At 42.4% G+C, this 24,745-nt stretch overlaps 1 protein-coding gene across 1 annotated transcript in view; it reads right to left on the bottom strand.

Moving 5' to 3' along the window:
- The window catches only part of TBXAS1 (thromboxane A synthase 1), a 227,206-nt gene that overhangs the window by 154,916 nt on the left and 47,545 nt on the right, over window positions 1-24,745 (bottom strand). Inside the window, exon 2 of the mRNA XM_085322558.1 lies at window positions 19,699-19,792. Coding sequence (XP_085178684.1) covers window positions 19,699-19,792 — 94 coding nt within the window. The remainder of the gene's footprint in view (window positions 1-19,698; window positions 19,793-24,745) is intronic.

Below are 24,745 nucleotides of genomic sequence, written 5' to 3'. Positions count from 1 at the left end.
AGGAAGAAACCGTGAGGTGGCAATCACACAAGTTGCAGGGGTCATGAGTTTGGACTGCACTGAAAGGAACAGTATTGGTATGAAAGGAGAAACCTGCAGATTTCTCAAGGGTCAATCATGGGTCAACTGCATCCTATAACACAAGATTATACAATCTTGTGTAATATGTTCACAGAATCACAGAGGAAGGGACCTCTGTAGATCATCTAGTCCAACCYCCCTGCTCAAGCAGGGTCACCTAGAGCATGTTAGACAGGATCGCGTCCAGGCGGGTTTTGAATATCCCCAGAGAAGGAGACTCCACAACCTCTCTGAGCAACCTGTTCCAGTGCTCTACCACTCTCTCAGTGAAAAAGTTTTTTCTTATGTTCAGTGGACTCCTTAGGAAGAGTCCTAAACAAGGAGAAAAACGGAGATGTCATATCAGAACAATAGGAGGACCTTAAGAACTTGAATAACTGCAATGGATAAGAGTCTTCAGTTAAAAGGGAAAGAGCATGCCCTCAGAGGGACTACGTTAACTAGAAGAATTCCTGCAATAAGAGATGAGTTAACGAGCTGAAAATGACAGAGAAGGGAAAAACTCAGATGAATGCATGAACCACACAATAATACTGAACAACAAATGTGATGAAAACTACAAATGTACTGTATCTGGGATACACTTTTTCCAGAATGCTGCATGTAAATCTGATGAGGCATATTCAAAAGGAATGAATTAAAAATGGAACAAGTGAAGAGAAGGATTGCAATGATCCTCAGGGAACAGGAGGCCTGTCTTACAAGCAGTAATTAGGAGCGTTCGTTTTGCAAACCAAAGGTTCACTTTAGTAGACCAAAGGGAGGAGATATGCTTTCTGTCTATAAATGCCTTAGGAGTAATCATCAGGGAGGGAAAATACCTATTTGATATAAAGGCCTACATTACTAAAAGATCAAATGTGTATAAATTGGCCATAGACAAATGTTGCCAGAAATTAGATGAAGGCTGAAGACTGTCAAAGTAGTAAGGTTTTAGAACAGCCTCCTAGTCAGAATTCTGGGAGCAAGAACCTCAGAGAATTTTGAGATGCGGATACCTTGGGGGGAAGAGTATAGGATCAATAATCCAGGCCAGTCTTTTGTTCCATAAGGTGATATACACGCACTTCTAGAATGAAAGACTTTTTTTTTTTTTCTGGAGAGATTGATTTAATACTTTCATATGTGCACATCTGCATTCATGCTTTTAGTTGATTCACCTTGACTTTCCATGTGCATACAGCCTCAGCCATTAATTTGGTATATTGCATTGAGATTCCCACTTTCTTTTTGTCTTTCTATTTTCAATCTCATTTTACTTTACAAGCATCATTTCCACAGTGTCTCCGAGATAGTAAGTACCTATTTGTTACAGGTGGGGAATTGGAAGTACCCAAGATTAAGCAGTTTGCCAAATGCCACACAAGAAGTCAACAGCAAAACCAGAGACAAGTTGCAGGTTTCTCAGTCCTCTTTGCTGGTACATTAGAAAACCACTCCTCCTCCTCTACAGAAACATATATGCTACATGAGATGAGAATATGAACAAATCTGACATATTTCTCAACTTTCCATCATACCACATCCCTGAGGTTTCAGAGAAAGGCAAGAAGAAAGACCTCACATAGCCAGTTAACTCTAAAATGCTTAAAATAGGGGGAGGTTTCTTCCTCAACCAACTGCTAGCCTAAGATTCAATTACTCTCATCATAACATGCATAGCAACAAATGTAATTAGTCATAAAATTATCCAGACCCCTAAATTATTCCAGCTGCTGTATTTGACTCCCTGATTCTTGGGGTGATCAATCTTCCAAACTGATTACACTGGCTAAAGTAATATTTCTTYTTCTCTACTTGGAAGTTGTCTGCCATTAGCTTAGACCTTGTTTATATCTGTTATAGAGCTATAATTGCAATCTTACTGTTTTTATTAGGACTATTGTCCAGATAACACAAACTTGCTAGGCCCTTATTTTAGTTAACAGTAAATGTCACAGAAGACACCTATTCAGGCTTCCAGGAACTTTTATCAAAACAGAAAACATTATTATGAAGACACATATAAAGAAAAATACAATTTGTACAACGCATTCATGAAAGCCTCCATACGGGATCTTACAAACTCACTGCAATTTCTGATCTTGTGATAAACATGTATTCATTATAAGTCAAAGGACTTTAAAAAAAAAAAAAAAAAAAGAGAGAGAGAGAGAGAGAGAAAGGAATGACTGCTCTTTTTTACTCTATGTACAATTTCCACTAAATCCTTTCTAAGTCATCTTCTTTCCAAACTGAGCATAATTCTCTTCTATACAAACTCTTCTTGTTTAAAATTCCACTGGATCGCTAACAGTCTTTGTTGYCTTTCTTAATATTACTACATCTTCAAATTACAACAGGAAAATGGTGAATTACAGTGCTCTCTATAGGAGGGAATTCATTGTGCAATAGGAGACCACTGCAATGTGTATTTTCACTGTGAGCTCGATGTCTCTCAAATGGATTAGCATAAGCATTCAGCGCATCTTACTAATGGTGAATGAATTTTATTAGCTTTCTTCACTGCTCTCCCTTAAGGGAAGCAGAGCAGCAATTGCATATTCTAAATAAATGGAACTTCTCATCAGTAAGACAGACAGACAGACATCATGGCTAAATCTAAGGAAAACAAACATTTCAAGAGTACTTGCAGCACAGTACTGTCTTAGGCTGCAATGAGTTTGCATTTGGGGGAAATGAAAGATGATTCCTTTCCCAACCAAAGGAGGCAGGGACTCTCCTTTCCCTCAGAGAGGAGTTTTGCTTTTTGAAGAGTGCCTTCTCCTACTCAGATCCATCAATAGCAGATTCCTTTAGGTTATGAAAATGCTATTTTTCAGGATAAAAGATGCTAAACAGTTCTGTTATGCAACTTCAAAATAACCACTGTGGAAAAACTTTATGTCCGCATGCAAATCTTCCAGCTTCATCAATAAAACCAGAGCGATAGTGTTCAAGCTTCCTTTCCTCATGCAGGCTTAGGCCTACCTCATATCACCTTATAAACTCACTGGCACTAAAGCAGGTTGTTACTTAGACAGGAGAGTTTCAAGAAAACCTCAGCTTTAAGAAGCAACATTGCTTGACCTCCTGAGAGTCATTTCCCTTGTGCAGTGCTGGTGGCCTCTATAATGGTTTATAAACCAGTTAGAAAGTCAATGTCACTTAATTGTCCGTGACCACCAAATCTGAAACTATGAAACAAAAACTTGAAAGAACTAGAGGCTGTCACAAACTCCATCTATGTTAGGCTCCCATATTCTGATCTTTTATCTTGACCTCACCAAGACACAGAACAGTCCCCAAATCAAAACACCGTGCTGCACATAGGGTACTCCATCAAGGAAAGAGACCTGGCAAGACTATTACACGTGGCAGACATTAATCATGCCACTTAATGCATTACTGGAAGATGCCACGACTAGTTCTTTATTTTAATACAGCTGGACAAGCTCAACCTCCACTTGGCCCAATTTCCACTTATCTCTAATTCCCACCTCATATAAATGGAAGCTCTCAAGCATGACAGTACGAAATAAATAAATAAAATCCCTATAGATTGCTCTGCCCTCTGATGCAGAGCCAAGCATGCTGCTACCTGTAGCACAGATATGAGTCTATCATGCTTAAGTCTAGCCTTTTTGCTCCGTGTTATTACGCAGCACCTCTGGAAAAGCCACAAGGCTAAGGGCAAACAAATCAGCTCAACATCCAAAAACCATGAGGTGGGCCCTCATTCAGCAGGGCATGATGGGGCACGCTGCCTGCTGGGGTAAAGCATCCTCATGCTAGCAGCATTAACAAATGCTTGCTGCACTTCATCCCACTCCCAGACCCACAATCCACCACACAGAACAGGCCTAGACTAAACCATTACATAAAGAAAYGTGCTAGAAGATCCCCTGCAGAACAGGGTGCTCTTTTGGAATAAGACAAGCTGCAGTCCCAATAGCCAAGTTGCACCATACAGGTGACTCTTCATCAAGCTTAGAAATTTTTTATATATACATACATACATATATATATATGTATATATATTACACACACACACCAACAAAATCTCTGTGTTTTCACTAGGTAAGTTACTCTTCAGGTTCTGTTTGGAAGCCAAACACAATGTTTGAAGACTGGCACCCTGGTGGCAGCTGGTGCAATCCAAGCACAGAACAGACATGCTGGGAAAGCCATGCCAGGCCTCTCCRAAACAAGGGATCGAGAGGAAGAATGACTGAAATGCACAACACCAGGTCCAACATAGACTGGAGAGAGGACTACACTGAGGAGGAGCTGAGGTAGCACAAGGAAACCAAAAGGGAGGCTACAGGGGAATGAGAATTAGGGACCACACTGGGGATCAGCAGAGCCACTGGCCAACATCCAAAGTGAGCATAGAAAGTGCCAAGCAAAAGCACAGTCGCAGTTTCAACTGTGACAACYGAATAGAGGGAACAGGTTGAGTTTGGAGGTTGAATTGGCTCACAGTCATTCATTTCTGTTTCTAGATCATCAACAAGACTTGGAATGCCACGAGCTTGCACTGTACTACATTCCAGACATATGGCAGCAAAGTGCCACCACCTACCAACTTGAGAGTTTGGACACTGCTGGCTCCAAGATGGTCCTGTATTGTTATACAGCATTTGCAAGGTAGGGGCTTTCTCCTGGCAGCCCTCAAGGAAAAGGGAAGCTTTATCTGAAAAAACTGTAAAAATTCAAAGTATAGGTCCTCTGAATGACAAACTCTGGCCAGCACAGAATTAAAACAATACAATGCGGTGTTAAGAAATGCAGCTAAAAAGGACTGGAGGAGTGAACATAGGAGAACCTGGCATCCACTCATGCCCCACAAAGAGGGACTGTGCTGGGGATACTAGGGCATTTAACCCATGAGACTTGGAAGCAGCCAGCTCTTTGCTGGCTACTCTCTAAACCTAGGCTTTGCATAAAAAGTGTCAGGAAAAGTGTCATGAGCAGAAGGTGAATGAGTTCTTGATCCACGACTAGGCCCTGAGGGCTTTCACAGTTAGAGACAGCACAGCTTGGGGGCTGCTTTAACCTCAGGTATTAGACTGGTTCTTTGACTGCTCCAAAGACTACACACAAAAAGGATTGTCTGAAAGCCACATTTGTCCTCTCCATCACAGACTTGGGTGAACACCTCTTTTGGTTCAAGAGCAAAGCTATGGGGTTAATCTAGAAGAAACAGACTCAGATGAAGACCATACATAGCTCTGACTCCTGCTAAAATTCCAAGCTAAAAATATTATACCTACACATATAAATATATACAAGTATCTATATATTTATTCACACAACCTCAGGTTAATTATATGGCAACATAGGATCCCAAAAGGAATCAGATCCTCCAAAATACACACAGCTATCTCAGCTCCTGTGGAACAGGTTATTTCTACAGGATGGTAAATTAGATTAATTCAAAATGAACAGCTTTGAAGCACTCTTCAGAGCAGATCTCCTCTCTCCCCTAAATCCTTAACATGCTAGCTGGACATTGAATTTTGTTACATACAAAAATCTTTGTGCCTCATAAAGAAAGAGGCAGAAGAAAGGACATTAATGGCCTCTTTTCACAGTAGTGTTGTCAGAGAAGACGGGGGGAAAGAAACCACACAGAAAACAATTGCCAATTTGTGGTCTTGACCATTTAAAAATGGATCCCAAAATAGTCTGCTAAATTGTTTCACCCGGAGCAAAATTACCCATGGATACATATGCATGCACACAAAAACAGCATCTCTTGACGCAGTGCTGATGGTGACTGCAGTCAAGGAAGAAACGTTATTACATTCCACATTGTGAAAAGACCACAATACAGTAATTATTCTGAAAGGTTTTCACAAAGCACAATTATTAAGCTAACATTATCCCATTATTGTTTGTTGCTATGGAGATAATATAATCAATATATTTTCTGGATTGATTTTTTTTAATACTACTAGCACATTTCACAATATAGCAAGATTTAACTCAATGCATTAACTGATTTTAGTTTATGATTGGCAAAGTCTCGAGGCAATAGATCGCAATCCATCTCATGCCTATTACTCTATCAAGACACAACGTCAAAATCTCTGTTCCAAAAGCAAGTTTTCTTTGTTGAAAACGAGCAAAAGGATAACAAATTTCTGTGAAAAGAGCCAATCTTCTAAACATGAATTTAACACTTATTCACATTTCTCCTAAGCCAAACAAGAAGAGCCAGGCTGACTGCAGAAGTTGCAGAAGTAGCAGAAAAGCAAGTTGTGTTTGAATGAGAGACACTGTTGTGGGCGTCCACTACAGGCCACCTGACCAGGAAAAAAAAGTCGATGAGGCCTTCTATAGACAGCTGGAGGTAGCCTCACCATCACAGGCCCTAGTTCTCATGGGGGCATCTGCTGGAAGGACCACACAGCAAGGCACAAACAGTCCAGGAGGGTCCTGCAATGCATCGATGATAACTTCTTGTCACAAATGGTGGCCTGCTACTGAATGGGGCAGGAGCCCTGGTGACAAGGGATACAGAGAGGGCAGAATTACTGAATGCCTTTTTTGCTTCAGTCTTCACTGCTAAGGGTAGTTCTCAAGAAACCCTGAGCCTGGAGATGAGAGAGAAAGTCCAGAGAAGGGAAGACTTTCCTTTAGTTGAGGAGAAAAGGATTAGAGACCTTCTGGGCAGGCTAGACATCCACAAATCCATGCGCCTGGATGGGATGCACCCACAGGCACTGAGGGAGCTGACGGATGTTGTTGCCAGGCCGCTCTCCGTCATCTTTGAAAGTTCCTTGAGAACTGGAGAGGTGCCTAAGGACTGGAAGAAAGCCAATGTCACTCCAGTCTTCAAGAAGGGCAAGAAGGAGGACCCAGGCAACTATAGGCTGGTCAGCCTCACCTCCATCCCTGGAAAGGTGATGGAACAGCTCATTCTAGATGTCATCTCCAGAGATATGGAAGAGTAGAAGGTGATCAGGAGTAGCCAGCATGGATTCACCAAGGGGAAATCCCGCTTAACCAATGCGATAGCCTTCTAGGATGGAATGACTGGATGGGTAGATGAGGGGAGAGCAGTGGACATTGTGTACCTTGACTTCAGCAAGGCTTTTGATACTGTCTCCCATAACATCCTCCTAGGCAAKCTCAGGAAGTGTGGGTTAGACGAGTGGACAGTGAGGTGGATTGAGAACTGTCTGAAAGGCAGAGCTCAGAGGGTTGTCATCAGTGGCGTGGAGTCTAGTTGGAGGCCTGTGGCTAGTGGCATCCCCCAGGGCTTAGTACTGGGGCCAGTACTGTTCAACTTCTTCATCAGTGACCTGGATGAGGGGACGGACAGGACAAGAGGCAATGGGCAGAAATTGAAGCACAGGAAGTTCCACCTGACCGTGAGGGGGAATTTCTTCCCTGTGAGAGTGACAGAGCACTGGAACAGGTTGCYSAGAGAGGTTGTGGAGTCTCCTTCTCTGGAGATMTTCAAGGCCCACCTGGACGCAACCCTGTCTAACATGCTCTAGGTGACCCTGCTGAGCAGGGAGGTTGGACTAGATGATCTCCAGAGGTCCCTTCCAACCTTACTGACTCTATGAACTCTCAACTTACAATGCTTATTTATTCCAGTGGGGATGTTCTGAGGCATTATTCTCCTCCATGTAATAAAAATTTTTCCTGCAGCAACTAGAGGAAGGCAGTGATCGAGGCACTGGGCCWGAGGCCACTGTATGGGAAGGCAGCTCTCTGCCTTGCCGCAGCCTTGGTTTGTTCAAGCTTGGACAAGTCGACTACTAGCTGTGCCCCATCCAGCATAGACCGTATCGAGGGGCTGGGAAGCACAACTGTTACAGCTATAGCCCTTAGTTTCCTTATCCATAAAGCTAGAAGAACAYATCCTTTCTTTCTCCACTTCCAGGAGTGCCTCTGCAGCCAGCAAGGAGGACTTCACTGGTTTTACCTGCTAGTTAGTCTACAAGAACATGAGTCTCAGTCAGATCTTTTCAGGCGATAATACAGAGTATTAAAAGGCTTTTATTTTGACAGCTTTGCTTCAGCCTATTACCTGTCCTAGGAATAGCGTGGCCCTTCATCATGCAAGGTCTCAAGGCCTTTTTAAACATATTTGCCATAATTGTCCAAAGGAGGATTTTCAGACTTTTCTCCCCTCCTCTATAGCTATATTGTGGTTAATTGCATTCCCTCCCAGCCCCAGAGCTGACTGTGTTTTGTCTGCCCAGTTTGTACTCAGATTGAAGTTTTACAAGCATGGCATGCTAGACTGTATCTAAGCAAGAGAAAAAGGGTTATAGCATCATTCGAAAGTCACAAAGCCCTATTAGACCTCTGTGAGAATCACAGTGTTACACTTCTAAGGGCCAAAGTGTGTTTTTAGCTGCCTTGGGTTAGGCATCAGCATACAAGCATTTTGGCCATACTGTGTACATCACCTTGAATAAAATATGAGATTATTAATAGTAATAATTCCTCCTCCTCCTTTCTCTACAGCCACCACATTGGGTGGTCTTGTCTGTCTACTTGAAGTGGGCTGGAGCCCAGTACTGTAATTCTGGACTGACTAGAGGGGATCAAGAATGATGATTCAGAGATTAAATGTTGCCTACGCAACACATCTGGCCCTTCAGGCCCAGAGGATAAGCAACAGAATTAGGAATTCGCATTTCACATCCCACCCCCTGTAAGACTGCTACACTGCACCTAACCCAGAGACASGGATGTTTTATAAGACACCTTTGTGCTCCTTGCTCTGAATGGCGCAGGTCATTCTCTCCCATCAGACTGCTACATGATGCCACTTTTATCATCAAAATGGTTCTGAATCACTGTATGTGCCAGCACTGCAGCGTGTAAGATAAGCGCATGAGTATGGTTGCTTGCCTTTCCACCTTGTTTACTTTTATAAAGGGTATTTCTGCCGGATGGAGGTTAGACAAGGAGGTATGACACTCATTCAAAGAGGTCACTGTCACATGCACAGCCTTAAAGGACACCATCTGCTAGTTCATCAGCACAGCAGAGTATTGCTTAATGCACATTGTTTCCAATATAAAGAAAAACTTCATTTGTTTCAAATGGCTGACTACATGTTGTCCACCACAATGCATTACCATGCAACAACCGGAAACTCCACAGAAATAAAAACTCATTTAGCTGTGGTCAGTCAGGGGATACCAATTTTGGGAACAAAAATGATATAATTACATACCTAAGCAATTTGTCTCAATAACAGACAGACAGCACCTCTGGTAAATTGGCTACAGGTCTGCTTTCTTCACTCTTACTCATAGTGAGAAGAATCTAGTATCAGTGAGACCCTCTTCATTTTGCTGTTAGAGGACTAAGACAATAGTAATCAGTGTCCTACTGCACAGGTTGAGGCTCATCATCATGCTTTGCTTAAATATACTCTGCAATTGCTGTGTATCATCCTCTAGTCAAAGATTACAGTTCTTTGTCCCCTCCATTTTTTTTTTTAAATGAATCAAGTCTCAAAGTGCCCATGAGAAAGCTCAGTACTACCCCTGCAACAGAGACACTGAACTTGCTGCTAGAGATTAAAAGCTCACAGGTAGCTGAGCAGGGCCCAGCCACAGGGGGATCCTGCCTCCACGCAACAGGACCACTTCTGGAGCTTGGCTTTGCCCATGGCTTTCCTTTGCTACTGCATTGACCTAGGCTGCCACAGGAAAGCACGGGGGTCCTACAAAGGAAAGACAGGAAGGCGAGGCTGTGTGTACAACAGGTTTAGGGGCAATGGAAAAGACCAACATCATCAGCCCTTGCGTGGGTCATGCCAGGATGCAAAAGGCTCTTGCAAACTTTCCGTCATGACCCCTAAATATAACGTCACCTGGAGGACTCTGCTCATCGCTATGAGGAAAGGTGGATCCGAGATGGCAGGCAGATGCACGGCCAGCCCTCCCACCTGCAGACTCAGCGCTCCCTTTGCCAGCTCCGTAACAGCGTCACGTGCAAGGAGACCAGAGCTGCCCAGCGGTTTGGGTGGAACAGGCCAATTCCTCAGGAACATTTTTACTCTAGTTAATGTGCCAATTCTATACAGATTTCCAGTGGAAACAAGGTATACAGCTTGGGTCTCCTGAAATAACACGACTGCCTCCAGAAAGAAAAATGGTGCATTTTCAGACTATTCTTGATTCATGACTGTATTTGTTCAAGTTACTTTGCTCAATTGTTTTACCTGCAGTTTTACCTGCAAACTCCATTTTCAAGTAGGCTCTAAAGACAGGCCACAAGGCAACAAGCACTATAGAAAACTAAACTGAAGCAAAAGACCCCAGAAGACATCAGTGATGTGGAACTTTAAGTAAATAGAGTGAAGAGATAAACAACAGGGAAACCCAAAAAAAACTTTACACTAAATAAATGATGTCCTAATTAGAGCTGTTTAGTCTGGCTCTGCAAGAACCCAAACACCTCCAYGTTTGTATTTGCGGTTGTCTTTCAAAGGCTTTTTCCTTTTGCCTTAGGGAGTTATTTATAGGGCTATTATAATTTGAGGTCTGGTCTTCTCATGGCAGGTCCTCCATCCAGGAAATGAAATAGCATTAGAAAATGAAATCTCACATTTATGAGGTCTCTCAGATGACTCCCTGGGGCATTGGGGAAAAACAGTGAAAAATATAAACACAAATACAACTACAAGATACTTGTACAGTCCCTAATTCTATCAATCGTTAACTATGTGGGACTTTTTATTAAAACAGAGACCTCGGTATAAGGTCACCCATTGCAGCCTTTTCCCCAAAGCATTCCAATTTCCTTCTGGGTGATAAAGAAGCTTTTCCAACACACCTTGGCTACAAGGTGTTCCTAGCAACAAACATCCTCAAATCTGCAACACAAGCAAGGATAACTCAAATGTTACCCATTGGCTGCCTTGCCACATGGTTTTTACAACACTACATGTTCTAGCAAACTTCCTGATCAAAGTAGACATGTTCATCCCTTTGTAAGTTGTATCCCTGACCAAAATCATTCACCAATTTCTTGCTCATATCTCTTTGAACCTTTATTTCCTAGACTACTCTGTCAAGTCAAAAGGTGTCATGTCCTATCCTGGACTTATCACCTGCTGTTTCCTCTCAGTCTACTCCCAGAATTGAAAAAGGCAAATCAGATACAATGCACAAAAGATCAAATCATCATTTATGATTATTTTCTTTTTGGTAGTTTTCATTCTTCTTGTCATAAGGTAAAATAAGACAACCAGTGTTCAATGAGTGGCTTGTTTTTTCCACCTGAATGTTTAAAACTGTGACAGTGTAACTATTCAAAGTTAAGATATTTCACTTTTTCATGTTTCCCTCTTTTATTACAAATGCTCTAAAACTGATGGACTATTTAAGTTTCAGAATAGATGCAGAAAAAGAGTAATAGTAAAAAAAAAAAAAAAGAAAAAAAAAAGAAAAGGAAAAACAAGAAGGAAGTACAAGGGTAACCCAAGACAAGATCAGTCATTTCACTATGTCACATGGTGACATCAGAAGGAAAAAAACAACTGCAATTTGAGATGTATGTTTTCAAAGCAGCAAACAGGTTTATTCAGACTTCCTGTTGAATTTCTTCTTCTTTTTTTTTTTTTTAATTTTATGGTTGGCTCTCAAATAAACCTCATTTGAGGCTAATTCTGCTTGATTCTGCTTTTCCATTATTGCCTATATTTAAGCATGTATAGAGGCCTCTGATGACAGCAGAATTAGGATTACTTTTGAGTTTTGCATCCCTCAGACAAGATCAGACCTTTCCTACACTTCAGTGTATCTACACAACCAATACTTTCATATCAAATTGCACGCTTTTCCAGAAAAAAAAAGGCAAAAATAACACTGTTTCATCTATTTCTCTCAAAACAAGGGGAACCTGAGCTTGCAGCAGCTGCTTCACATCTGCATCCTGTACACAGCTACCTAGGTTTGCACAGCTCTGTCCAGTTCTGTCTTGGGGCCTGTTTTACAAACTCAATACACTCTCTCCGGTACCCTCTCCAGCGAACTAAGGACCTTGACTAAGATTCAATTTCACACTCAGATCCTCTTAGGGAAAGATACATTTCAGCTCTGCTTCCTGCTCGAGGTGTGAAGGGGGCAGAACCAAGTGGGTCCTGAGCCTGGTTTATTCAGCTAAAAGCACGAGGAGGTAATGCTGTGCAAGTGCACTGTAGGTAGCAAACAAATACCAGGGATCTGATGGCACTTGTTTGAACAGGTGGGTCTCCAAAGCCCTCTATTATTCATTTTAATATAAAGCTTTGCAAAAAAMTGAGATCAACTCTCTGTACTGGATTAGATCCATACAGCAGCTGTATCTCCCTGCTTTGGGAAAGGGTGAGGGGAAGTACCTTGTTTGCCATCCTTTCAGGACGACTTGCTGTACAAAAGGCCAGCTTTTCATTTGAAGAGACGTGTCATGCTGTAAACATTTCTAGTGGAGCTTGGGTTAGCAGCACTTGTAAGAAAACCCTAATGAAAATAAATTGGTACATATTTACCCATATGCTGAAGAGCATATGGCTAACGCATTTAGACATTGCTAATGAAGTTAAGACTCAGCTAAATTTKTTGGCTCATAGATAATGACTGTTCTCAACAACCAATCTGAGCTAGCTATAATTTTTGTATTACAACCGATATCTGCCTATCGTTGTAAGTATTGATGCAGCTGCCACAGAAGAACTGGTATTCTGAATGTGGATTTCCGCACATTATAATAAGAAGGGAAGCAACATATGATGCTATTAAACTCCAGATTCACAGGTAACGTGAACAAGTTACAACTTCATTTGAAACAAAACCTTCCCTCATTCATTGCAGTCCTGGTTCTGTCTATTGCTTTCTTCAACTGTATGGACTAAAAAATGTATTTAGTTTATTTTGTCCAATACCATTCTCTCCAGGTCAGTGTCATGCTGATGTGAACACAGCCAAAACTTAACAGGAGACAATGATTCCTAAGAAAGATTCTTACTCTTTTGAGCCCTGGTGTAGAAGCCGTTTACATTTATTACTACAGCTGTTTGACTCTTCTCATTTAGTCGTAACACCGTTGTGTTGCTCTTCAAGGTGAAGGTCCCTACTTCTTACGTGTATGACCACAGGGCTTAGTTCTGCAGCCCAAGGTAAATTTCAGTTTGAATGATTACACCGGGTCTACGTGTATGTTACTACCATTGCAACTGTATACTATTGTCATTCTTTTATCCCAACAGTTGTACACAATCTTCATGCCCCTATCCTAGCCACTGTGCTACATGGCTGCTTGCTGCTCACTGTTGCTACCTGTCATGCCAGAAATGGCTTTAATTCAGCAATACTTACTGCTTGAAGGGTAGGCTACAGATTACCCTCCGGGATTTGCTGTGATGAACACGTGAATACAGCCTCCAAAAGGCATAACACATGGCAAGCTCCCCCTGCATCACTATCAGGAGCCAGATATTATTTAAATGATGCAGACCCCTACTCTGATGGATACTGGGTAACCATTTCTGAGTTGTCACCAAAAAGCTATCCAAGAGCAATGATTTTGGCCATTTTGGCCTAAGCTGGAGAAGAAAAGCAGTTAAGTGTCCTTCAGCACCATTACCTTGGGGATCCACCTCACTCATCAACTTCTCCTATAGGCAATGGCTTAGGTCTGGCCTCTATTTACAATCCTATTGCTCTGTGCCTGTTGCCAAATCGTTTAACCTCCCTCCAGTCTTCAAACCATCTGTCTATTGAAGATAATAGTGGCATCAGCCTCCCCTAATATACAGGGGAAAGGCCACTGAGAAACGCTAGACATTGCTCAGTCTTTCACCCTAATCTACAAGAGCTACCTATTCCAGAACATGGTCTTTGCTAACCATTTTGCAGGTGGGTAAAAAGAAGCCCAGGTGAAGCACACAAGGGGATTTGCTTACCCAAAATATAAGAAACCTTTGCTCCAGTTAGAGTTGCAGAAAAATCACATTGAAAGGCTATGCAATGCTGGGAGCATGATCAGAGAGTCTCCGTTCTCACTTGCTGTGCTGCCATGGAAAACATCTCCTTTCCACTTAACAGGGAAAGCCTTTCACTTACCGTCAGCAACGGTCTCTGCCATTGGCTCCTAACCTCACACAATATGGAATTGCCAAAGCTTGCCTTAAAGAATACCAGAAAAGTGATATTACTTATCAAGGAAATCTCCATCTTCTTCTAGAGGCAACTGCTCAGGTCTACTGGTAATACCCATCCAACTCTTTTCAGCAATATACAGAAAAATGGACACATGAATTGCAAAGACAGAAGGCACACAGGCAATAAGCTAGTCCTCCTAGTATAAAAGAGACAACTGAGACCTGTTTCTTCTCTCAAAGGAAAATATTGTATGTCAAAATAGCAAAAACATCTGTCACGACTATTACCATCTTCATAGCTTGAGTCACTATAAACTACTAGCAAAGAGGCCTGGTCATTTCCCTCTTTTCTGTCACATAAGACTTGTCTGTTACTTTGCATATTGAAATACTGTCTCTAGCTTCCATAACGGTTATTTTAAGCAAATCCATTAAAACCACATCCAGGGATACCTTGTGAACATGGCTAACAGAAATATCGAGTGCGAAAAGCCGAGGATATTGTGTCTTCTCAGGCAACTTTCCACAGAGTCCGAGGCATTCGCACTCCCTCCCTGGAGGCAGGTTTAGCCTGCAGTCACAAGCTCCAGGGAGTGCTGGGACGAGCCACAGCCCGACTCTGCTCTTCTRAGAGACCAGAAGTCCAGGCTGATGCCTGCAAACGACGATTAGCAAAGTGGGAGTCACTTAATTGCAATGTCTGGATTTCCTGTATTAGGTTGCTACAGACACCACACTGACTTTGCCAAGGCATCTGACAACTCTAACATCTAGTCAAAGAAGATGGCACACATAGTATTGACTGAAACTAGAAAGATGCATATTTCTGAGGAGGAGCAAGACTAAGTTTAAAGATACACAATATACATGTAAAAACATGGCTAATCCCTGGTTTTCTGTCATATTGCAAACAGTAAAATAGCTGGGATAGATCTACACTGCATGCACACATTTCATTTGACATGAATATATGGACAGGCCTCCAACTCCAGAGGAATTTTCCTCGGACTCAGCAGGAGACTTGAAGCACCCCATGAAGCTTGCATGGGCACCGCAGGCTGAGGTGCATAGCCAGCTGGGGGAGATAGCGAGGTTGGCTCACGGTGCCACAGCTGTCCTTTCTGCTTCCACACACAGAGCTATCAAGTGGCACAGTGCACACTCTCTAACCCAGTCCTCTCTTGCTCATCTGTGCAAAGCAACACAAAACCATATGCAGGCTTTCACTGCCAGCACAAGCCGTGTTATTCTTGTAATTAAATCCAGGCCTGCAGTCTATCTGCAAGCTCTTCTTCCTTCGCTCCCCTCACCGGTTGCCTCTCTCCAACCTACTTTGGGTTTCCATGCTGTGCCATTAAATTCCGTAACACTAAGCACTGCAGTCTCTCTCTCCACACACTGATCTGCTGCTTTCTAGGCTGAAAAACTAGACATGGGGTTAATTTAGTTACTGCCAGGACTCCGCGTTTTATTTGTCTTTACCTCCAAGTCAAAGGTTGCTTTTGGCAGATGCACAGTGGAAAAAAAGATCATGTTTGCTCTCAGCTTCCTCCCTGCGCTCCCCCCGCTGCAACAGCCGTAAAACGAYGCAGCCCAGCCAGATCCCAAACAGAAAGCAGGACAAAGCGCCCATACAGCCCCCTCCGTCGTTCAGCGGCAACGGGCAGCTTCGGGGGAGCCCAGGAACTACAAGTAGGCCAGACGGGAATAAACAAAGAGTATCCTGTCCCGGCTGAGAGGGGCTAGAGAGAGCGACGCCTTGCATTAAAATGCATTAAAATGCAAGGCAGCAACGCAAGCACGCAGCCGGTCAAGAGCATCACCGGAGCTCGCCAGGAGCAATGGGAGGAAAGCAACGTGCGGCTGTGCCCAAAGGGCGCCCAAAGCACCGTCCAACCCCCAAAACAAGGCGGCCAGGCCCTCGCACCCCGCTGCCTCCCCCAAACAGCGGGGCGGTGAGCCCCAAGGGGGCCGCCCAGCTCCGAAGTGCGCCGGGGGGACGGAGCCGCTCAAATGCCGGAGCCGACGGYGTCCACAAACAGCGTCGCCGACTTTCTAGGGAAGGATCGGGAGACGGGCAGCGACGGTTCCCCACTCCTGGTGCATCAGCCACGTAACCCAACCATTAGTCCATGAGTTAACTGGAGAGTTTCGTTTAGACATTTTTTTCCCCCCATACAACCAGCAGCTCCGAAGCCCGCGGCGGATGCACATGCAAAAGGCCACGCTGCATATACCCGTGCATATCCCATCTCAAACGAACCCACTGTTCTTCCACCAGTCCTACAAAACAAATGCAGTATGTGGAGCAGCGGGGGAACAGGCACGAGTTTCTAGCAAAATAGTGGTCTGCCTGTTGCAAATACACTCAGTTACTGGGAAAATTGAACATGCTGCCATTTTTTTTTCTTTTAAACAGAATAATTGCRTTTACTCTTACAGACATATCCACCACCAATTGCTCTCATTAGATTAAAAAATCTGCCATTGCATATCTTGGACTCTGATAATTTCCCAGCTGCAGAACTGCAATAATTTGGTATCTTTGCATTTTGAAGATAAGCCGATTAATATTGGTATGTTTTAGTTTCAGGTTGTGATTATCTGCCTTATATTGTTCTTGAGAGAGAAAGGGCAGCGTATGGCAAAACAATTTTGTTTTCCCCAGACCAGCTCTTAAAGTCTCCTCCTCAGTGACAGAGATAGGGCTTTTTTTTTTTGCCTTTCATTTCCTCTACCCCCATAACTTTCACCACCTCTTACTCCAAAAGACTGTACTACAGCAACTCATTTCAGGGATTTCTCAGTCACTACATTTATTTTATGAATATAAATAACTCTTCTTTCAAAAATATTCTCATGGAGAAAGCATGAATTTTCTCATTTAAAATACATTTGAAAGTTTATTAAAAAATACACACACACCCCAGCACTCCTGCTTGCATCGTTCATTCACTTTCAGGCACATTTACAGAATAATAAAGGCAAAAAGGAAGATAAAATACTGTTATTCCATTTGTATATAGGGTAGAATAAAATGGGAACCTTTGTTAACTTCACTAGAACCAATTCACTCCCACTTAAGTAAGGGAGAAGGCAAAAAAATCCTTGAATTTATGCCATTAGGAGTTGAAAACACTGTTTATCCTACAWTTTTATCCAGAACTTTTGATATTTGATGTTTTCTCTTAGATCCCCAGGTCCTGGATTTATTTCATTATGCCAGAGGRACTCCCCTCCTCCTCCATTTTTTCCCTGCTTTTCTAGTATTCATACTCTTGGAGTTTTCAACCTATGTTGATTTACAGACCAAATGCAATCCTGGAAATGTACAAATTACACATACACAAACTGCTGTACAGCACAGATGACTATTCTTCATGAACTCCTCTGAAATAAATGGTTCATAGGTTGCAGACCACCAGTCCGATGATTTAGTGAGAGCCTGGCTCATGCATTTTCTGTGTATAACATTGGCAATACTGTGTAGGCAAAAGAGGATCTGGGCTATTTAAAAGAAAAGCTCTTTAAAAAGCTAATTCAATGAAAAGATATGGTTGCACACACATGCAGGCGCACGAACTTTTTAACATTCTGGATGCAGTGACAGAAGGTACCAGCATTCCAGTGTTTTACTACTTCCTACAAAGGAGGAAAAAAAAAAGGAAAAAAAACCAGCCCTCAAGGAGCTGCAGCGCACGCACAGCTGTGCTGCTTGCAGCTAGGTCTGTAAAACCCATCCCAGTCCCTAGGCAGTGACATACAGCATTCGGTTGTCCCCTACTTGTGGTGGCAGGGAAGCCGTCCTCTACTCACTGCAGTAAGAGTACCCGCGTACGTGAAAATGCACTACCAGAGAACAGCCTGCAACATAAAAGCAGCCCTCTGATTACYGGCGTGTTGCTATGGGCACACTATTTCTAGGAAAGCAACCGCAGGAGCAAATCCCGAAAATATGACAAAAGGTGCAAGAGGAAAAAGAAAGATTACGAACAGCCTGGACTCCCGCCTGCCTGTTCCCACTGACAGTGGTAGAACAAGAGAGAAGATGGATGGTGAAATGCTGCAGTGCTGGAGATGCAACCTGGTGGAGCTCGTGTTTTTAAGTCACTCAACCCTGTTTAAAAATCCTTGTAAGAATCCAGGAATTCTCATGTCTTGGTACGCCAAGACATTTAAATTATATTTACTAAAATTTAGTAATATTTAAAGCTCTCTTCTTTACTACAGTGCTTTAAGTGAATTTAATTAAACTGATTTTCTCCGATGAACGCAACTTTGGTAATGAAATTTGACTAACAGATCACAGAAAATGGCTTGCAGAAACTTTCCCCTCAYATAGTAGTACAGGGTAAGTCTATCTGCAGCATATCAGAATAACTTCGTCTCCAGGCAGCTTTTCATACACCAAGTGTTAGCAGGTGACTAATTATAATGGGATTTTGTCAAAGAGCCACAGAGCGAGCGACTTCACGGCATCCAGCTGACAGAACAGCTTTCAACCAGAACAGCGAGGGTGAACAGGTCTGTACGCCACATAACCAGCACCGTGTGTCTGCGTGCTGAAGTCATCCTCCACCTCCAGCTCACGTGGATGAAGAGCGGATCAAGTCCACTTTTTATGCTCTCCTCTGAATGAAGTCAGATGCACACGTGAAAATGGTATTTAATGGGGKTTTTAATCAAATGATGAGTCAGATATTGACAGAGCAATCACCATAAAGACAAAGGTAAGAGACGCTATAGTCTCATTAACTTAAATCTCAGGGTGGGTATTGATGATCAGGCACTTGAAAGAGGGAATTTTTATGTTAYTTTAAGAGTCCAACCGGAAAACTGGCAGGTCCTCATTATTAATGGAGCTTGSACCCACAGAAACATTACTGAAACCAAGTAATTAACATGAAAAGTGTTAATAGACTTAACAACAGAGAGACAGGGAGAAGAGTAAGGGAAAAACCTCATGCAGGATCCCCCAAACTTTCCTTCTCTCCCTSCCCCTAGTCTGAGACAGAAACACTTGTGGCACAGAGCAATAGCTTTCAGCGGTATCTAATTCCAGTTACCGGGTAGGAGCAAGCAACTTTACAAGCTTATATAATAAATGCGTATAATCAGCAAAAACACAAACAAAAAGGTACTATGAGCCAAAACCACTCAGCACAAACCAGTCGGGGCTAGTTAACATAATCAGCTCTATTCACATAACTAAGTTTCAACAAGGGCATGAACCTTCCTGGAAAAGCTCAAGTAATTAACTGCAAAAGCTTACACATTTTCTTTCCCTCAAGTTGATTTCCTCCTGAAATTAGTGCTTTTTGCACAAAACTGTTTCTACCAATTCACTCAAAAAGGTGAGTGCTCTTTCCACAGGCAGATACTTTTTGAGATGGTACCTGTAAAGTGTAGGACTCTCTTCAACTCCTCCCACCTCCTATCCACTCTTAACATCATTTTGCATAAGAGGAGTGAAAAAAAAACCACAAGAAAACCCACACCACATTTCATACCTCTTGAAAAAAGAGCAGATTTCCAATGAAAGGGAGAGGTGGAGGATGTCGGATCCCCACTTTGGCTAGCCTGGAGAATGCAGAGGTGGAGTACCTGAAAAAAAAAAAATGTGGGTTTTGTTATGACATGACTTCTCAGAGTAATTGATTCATAGGGACTCTCTGGATTCAGGGTGGGAAAAGATGCTCTCTGAATGGGACAAACAAACAGCCAACATGGTGACATAGCTCTCAGCAGCTCCCGGTCACGGACATAAGTGTAATGCCCTGGTGCTTCAGAAGAGGCAGYAGAATAAAGAGACAAATTCTGGCCTGCAAACTAGGAAAGTGGAAATAGAGACCCACAGAAGGTCGTGTAAAACAAAAGTGACTCTCTAAAGCTACATGAAGTTACCGTGAGATCAACACATGTGTTTGGGGTTTGACTGTTGTGGTGCAGCTGGGAAAAGAACAATAAAGATCTTCAGACTCAATTATAATTTTCTTCTTCTTCCGTCACCACTACCTATACAGATCACAGAACAAGAATTCGAACTAGTCTCAGTTGTGTGTGAGCCAAGATGCTGTCAGTATTTTCAAGTCAAGCCAAGTATTTGGGGCCAAATATGCTGATTAAGTGATTCTCCAGCTGCCAGTCAGCAAATTAAACAAAGATAAAAATACAGAGCAGCAAAACTCAGGCTGAAAAGCTTCAAAGCTTCATGCATCCTTTATTTCAGATGAAACTAAGGCATGTTGACAGCAACAATATTGAAAAAGTTACAAAATAACCTTAAAACCTTTTTTTCCTCCCTTTCTTTCTTTCTTCACAGGAAGAATTGATTTAAGTTAGTGGCCTTAAGCTAGCGAAACCTGAAAGGGCAAGAGCAAACAGCAACAGTTGCGCTCAGCCAGAGACGCAGCAATACTGAACGCTGTCACTGTAAGGACTGAGCGAAAGGCCATTAAGATTAATAYTGGCTACGTCTACGTTTGCACTTGGGCTCGGAGGAGGAGCACGGCTTTGAAGCGCTCCYCCAAGGGGCCCCCACTTTTTGCACGACGGTTCCGTTCTTGGGGTGTTTTGGTCCCTGCAAACCACGCTCCCTTCGAGAGGAAGGGAAACCTGAAGCTCTGCTCTAACGCCCCCCGCTCTCACCAGGCCGACGCAGCTCTCAACTACCGCGCGGTCCCTCCCAACAGGACCAAGCCCCAAAACAGCTCCGCTCTGAACCGCAGCTTTGATCCACTTGGTCCCAGGATTCGACCAAATCCAGCCCCAAATAAAAAGCCTGAACTGCATGGAGTGTAAACGTAGAGGGCACGATACCAACCGCTTCCGTCTCTCAAGTTACTCTTACCGCCCTGAATTACGTGATCATTTACTCAGAGCCAGGATCAGTCCGCCCAGATCCCCACGAGCTGACTCCCCTTAACCCGGGTTAGGGCCCTGCTGGCTCCAAGGAGTACGCTCATGCATTGCCAGGGCTTGGGCACTCTCCTYCTTCAGGTCCCGTAACCTATACGTGCCTCATCTCAAATACCCTCCGCTACGCAGGCAGGAGTATCGTGGCTTATCCTAACAGGAAAACAGCACCAGAGTCCTAGGGGACAGAGAGGGGGGGGAAGAAAAAGAAAAGGATGCCGACAAATGAAATGGCAAGAATTAAACCTCACATGACCAGCAAAACAGAATGCAACTGGGAGTATCTAGTTAGTAGCTTTGGGTACTTTGGCTTCCTGAGAGAGTTTCCTGCAACACAGTACCTGTTAATGGGTTTTCTTTTGCAAAGGTATTTTACAAAAACTACAGTCAGAAGATACAGAYGTGACCATTTTTAAATAGCAACAGTGCTCTTTCTATGTGAGAATACAAACCTTCAGGAACACAAAGACTGACTAAAAACTAGGTGTCTCTAGTAGATGCAAGAGCACTTTTATAGCATGACAAGGTATCGTGGAAAAAAGATGCGTAAGTCAACATTATACATTTTATATTTATTATTGATGTTTTGGTTATTTAACTGCTTTAAAAAATAAGAGATTTTTTATTGAAACAGCTAATACTCTTGGGAAAAAAAATGTTTTAACTTAAAAAAAACAAACAGCCTACACAATACATTTTCTTCCCCCAAAGAGAGGCAGTGTTTCTGCTGCTGTTTGAAATCTGCCTAAAATGTCTTTGTGTCATAGCAAAGTCCCTATCTCCTGTATGTAAACAGTGGAAAAGATGACTGTTSTTCTCTCAGTGAAGAACAGCCAATTTTGCAGCGTTTTATCCTTGATGTTTTTACTGCAAGAAACAGGACGGATTGCAAAACATCAGACTGAGCTACAGTTAGCTACAAATTTCACTGCGGACTGGACACTCTGTAGACTTCTGATCTTCATGTACTGCAAAGAGAGCACTGCACCGAAGTAAATGATGATGGTGACCAATCGTCGTTTAAAAAGGCCAACACAAAACTAACGAGCGCAGTGCTCGAAGCTCAGCACCCAGTTTCACAAGACCAGAACCACACCTAGACTCTGAAAACTATTTGTCCTTAGATTAGTAGCTCGCCTTCGTCAGCTTCTGAACCCTCCTGACAGCTCCATACAACTGAGGATTTGCTTTTCTTCTTTCTCTTAACACACAGTTTTCTCTGATGCTTTTTATTCAGTTACATTTGAAGTACGTTTTCAAAAGGCAGGGAAACATGGTTTACAATGAGATGGGAAACAGAAGCAGCATAATCAAGCTATGTACCAAAATATGACAACTAAAGGGCAGGGCCATCAGGAAAAAAAAAGAAAAAGAATCCTCACCAGTATACTCACATAATTCTACTTTGTGATCCAAAGGATTTCTGATATTGTTGAAATAGCTGCACTTTTGCACAAAAGAAAATAGTATACAAGCGCTTGAAGACTTGTGCTGCACATGCAGAAGGAGGTAGATATAATATTTCATAGGTAATCTTGATTTTGGTCATTACTAAGATAACAGCTGATGTTTTACAAACTTAAATGTATTACAAGAGTTTTGCATTTCCCCATCCTCCATTACTTTCTCTTTTTTTTTTTGGGGGTGGGGGGGGGGCGGGGGGGCAGAGGGAAAGCCACTGTACAATGTTTTCAGGTCATCCTCAATTTTTTGTGTTTTTTTATTTTGTTTGCTTTTTAAAAAAAAAAAAGAAAGGAGGAATTCAGTCCTGCACATAACACCGTGCACATCAGCAGTGCATGATTCTGACAGCTTCATGGCACAAGCTTTTGCCTTTTCAGCCAGAAGCAACTGATAACTAGAATAGGCTGATTTATGAGATTCAGCACAGCCCTGGCACTCGCTTTGCCAGTGATTTCCAGAGCTGCGTGCTAAATGTGCTGGGAAACCAGAGCCCCGGTTTCATTGCAGGGAAGGAAAGGTGGCTAGAAGAGTGAGATCACGGGCAGGACTATCTTGTGCGCAGTCATGACAGTTTTGCCAGATGAACATGTACAACTAAATGAAACCAGTTTGAGTTTGCCTTATTACTAGCAGGAAGACTTTCCTCATTCTGGTACTTACCACACTTCTGCATTAATTTATCACAAAAATTAATCTTTACCAGACCTCCAGACCTTCCAGATATATAATGCTGTGCCTGTCTGTTTGCTGAAGGTTGAAGCCCAAACAATAGCCAAGTAAAAAGAGCCAAATCAAATGCAAAAACTACTGGCCTTTTCCCAGGCTGAAGAGTATTTATTGGGAAAAGGAAAGGGGGAAAAAAATGCCCAAAGCTACACACAATTTTGATTATTGCTCAAAAACAGGCAACTGCATTTTTCTTCTTAACTACCACAAGCAGTTCTGATGCCTCATTTCAAAGGCTCTAGAAACAGAAGAGAGATCRCAATGGTGACCAAGATGACCAAAGACACAGAACAAATTCTGTACATGGAATAAACAGACTATAACCTTAAACCTAGAGAAAGAAGTGACTGCAGAGGGATGGGATAGATATATTTAAGATCTTGCATGGCATAAAAAAGAAGAATTAATAGTAGTAAGCATTATTTCAAAAAAAAAAAAAAACAGTAAATAAGCAGGTGGTGTGATGGAAAATGAAGCACTTTTTCACATAATCATTATTCTAACTTTGAATCTCCTTGCCACAGGCTGTTGTGTATTCCAGAAGTTTAAAAAGTTAATGACAGGAAAACCCACCAAGAATATTAAGTGCAAAAATGTAATCTTTGTTTTAAGAAGTCACTAAGCTGCAGGCTCCTAGGAACTCAGAGGATGTATTAGGGAAAATATTGTTGCATGTTTGCATCATTTTTCTGCTCTTTCTGTGAGCACATGATGCTGCTGCCAGAGAAAGGGTATTTGAATAAATACATCCTTTGGTCTGAGTACATCCATTCCTCTTATCTTCAAACTTGCCTGCGTGTCTCCCCTGCCCCCAAAACAATCTACACTTCTGATTCAGGATGTGGGACAAATAAAATGCATTTCAGATAGATTTTATGGTAAAATACCTAAAAGGCTATATTTTTGTAAGCAGGGTTCTAGTGTTTGCAATACATTCTGGACTGAGTGACACCACAGTAAGGGCTGAATAAGTATCAATCAGCTGGCAGCTTTAATTCATTAATTTAAGAGCTGTAAAAGGCACATAGGGCAAAGATGAAATAAAAGGGGGGAAAATAAAATGAAGCATTCAAATTTACTTTTGTTATCCTTAAGCAGGGTACCACTCCGTGAGCTTCCAATAGAGAATAGACAAGAGATCAGACCATTACAAAACCTGCAAGATAAAACCTCAGACACTTCAATTTTGTGAAGAGGAAGACGGGAAGGAGTCTTTGTAGAAGGCGGACGGCGTGAAAAAGGATAAAACTCTGATGGCAGCAATATACAGGRGACAAGGAAAATCCCAGCACATTCTCACTCAAAGGAAAAACATACCCTAATATTCACACACACAGGGCTTCCTGCCTAGCTATTAAAGACCTAATAGCATTGTATTTTGAACAAAGTGACAAGGCATCAAAAGGAACCGGAGGAACATGAGTAATGAAGCAGATCAATAAACAACTCAAT

Source organism: Rhea americana, unplaced genomic scaffold, assembly GCF_003343005.1.
Source record: "Rhea americana isolate MKP2758 unplaced genomic scaffold, rheAme1 scaffold_79, whole genome shotgun sequence".
In the NCBI taxonomy this organism is placed as follows: Eukaryota; Metazoa; Chordata; class Aves; order Rheiformes; family Rheidae; genus Rhea; species Rhea americana.
The sequence above is the reverse complement of the archived record's forward strand: the minus strand, read 5'-3'. Positions and strand labels throughout refer to the sequence as shown.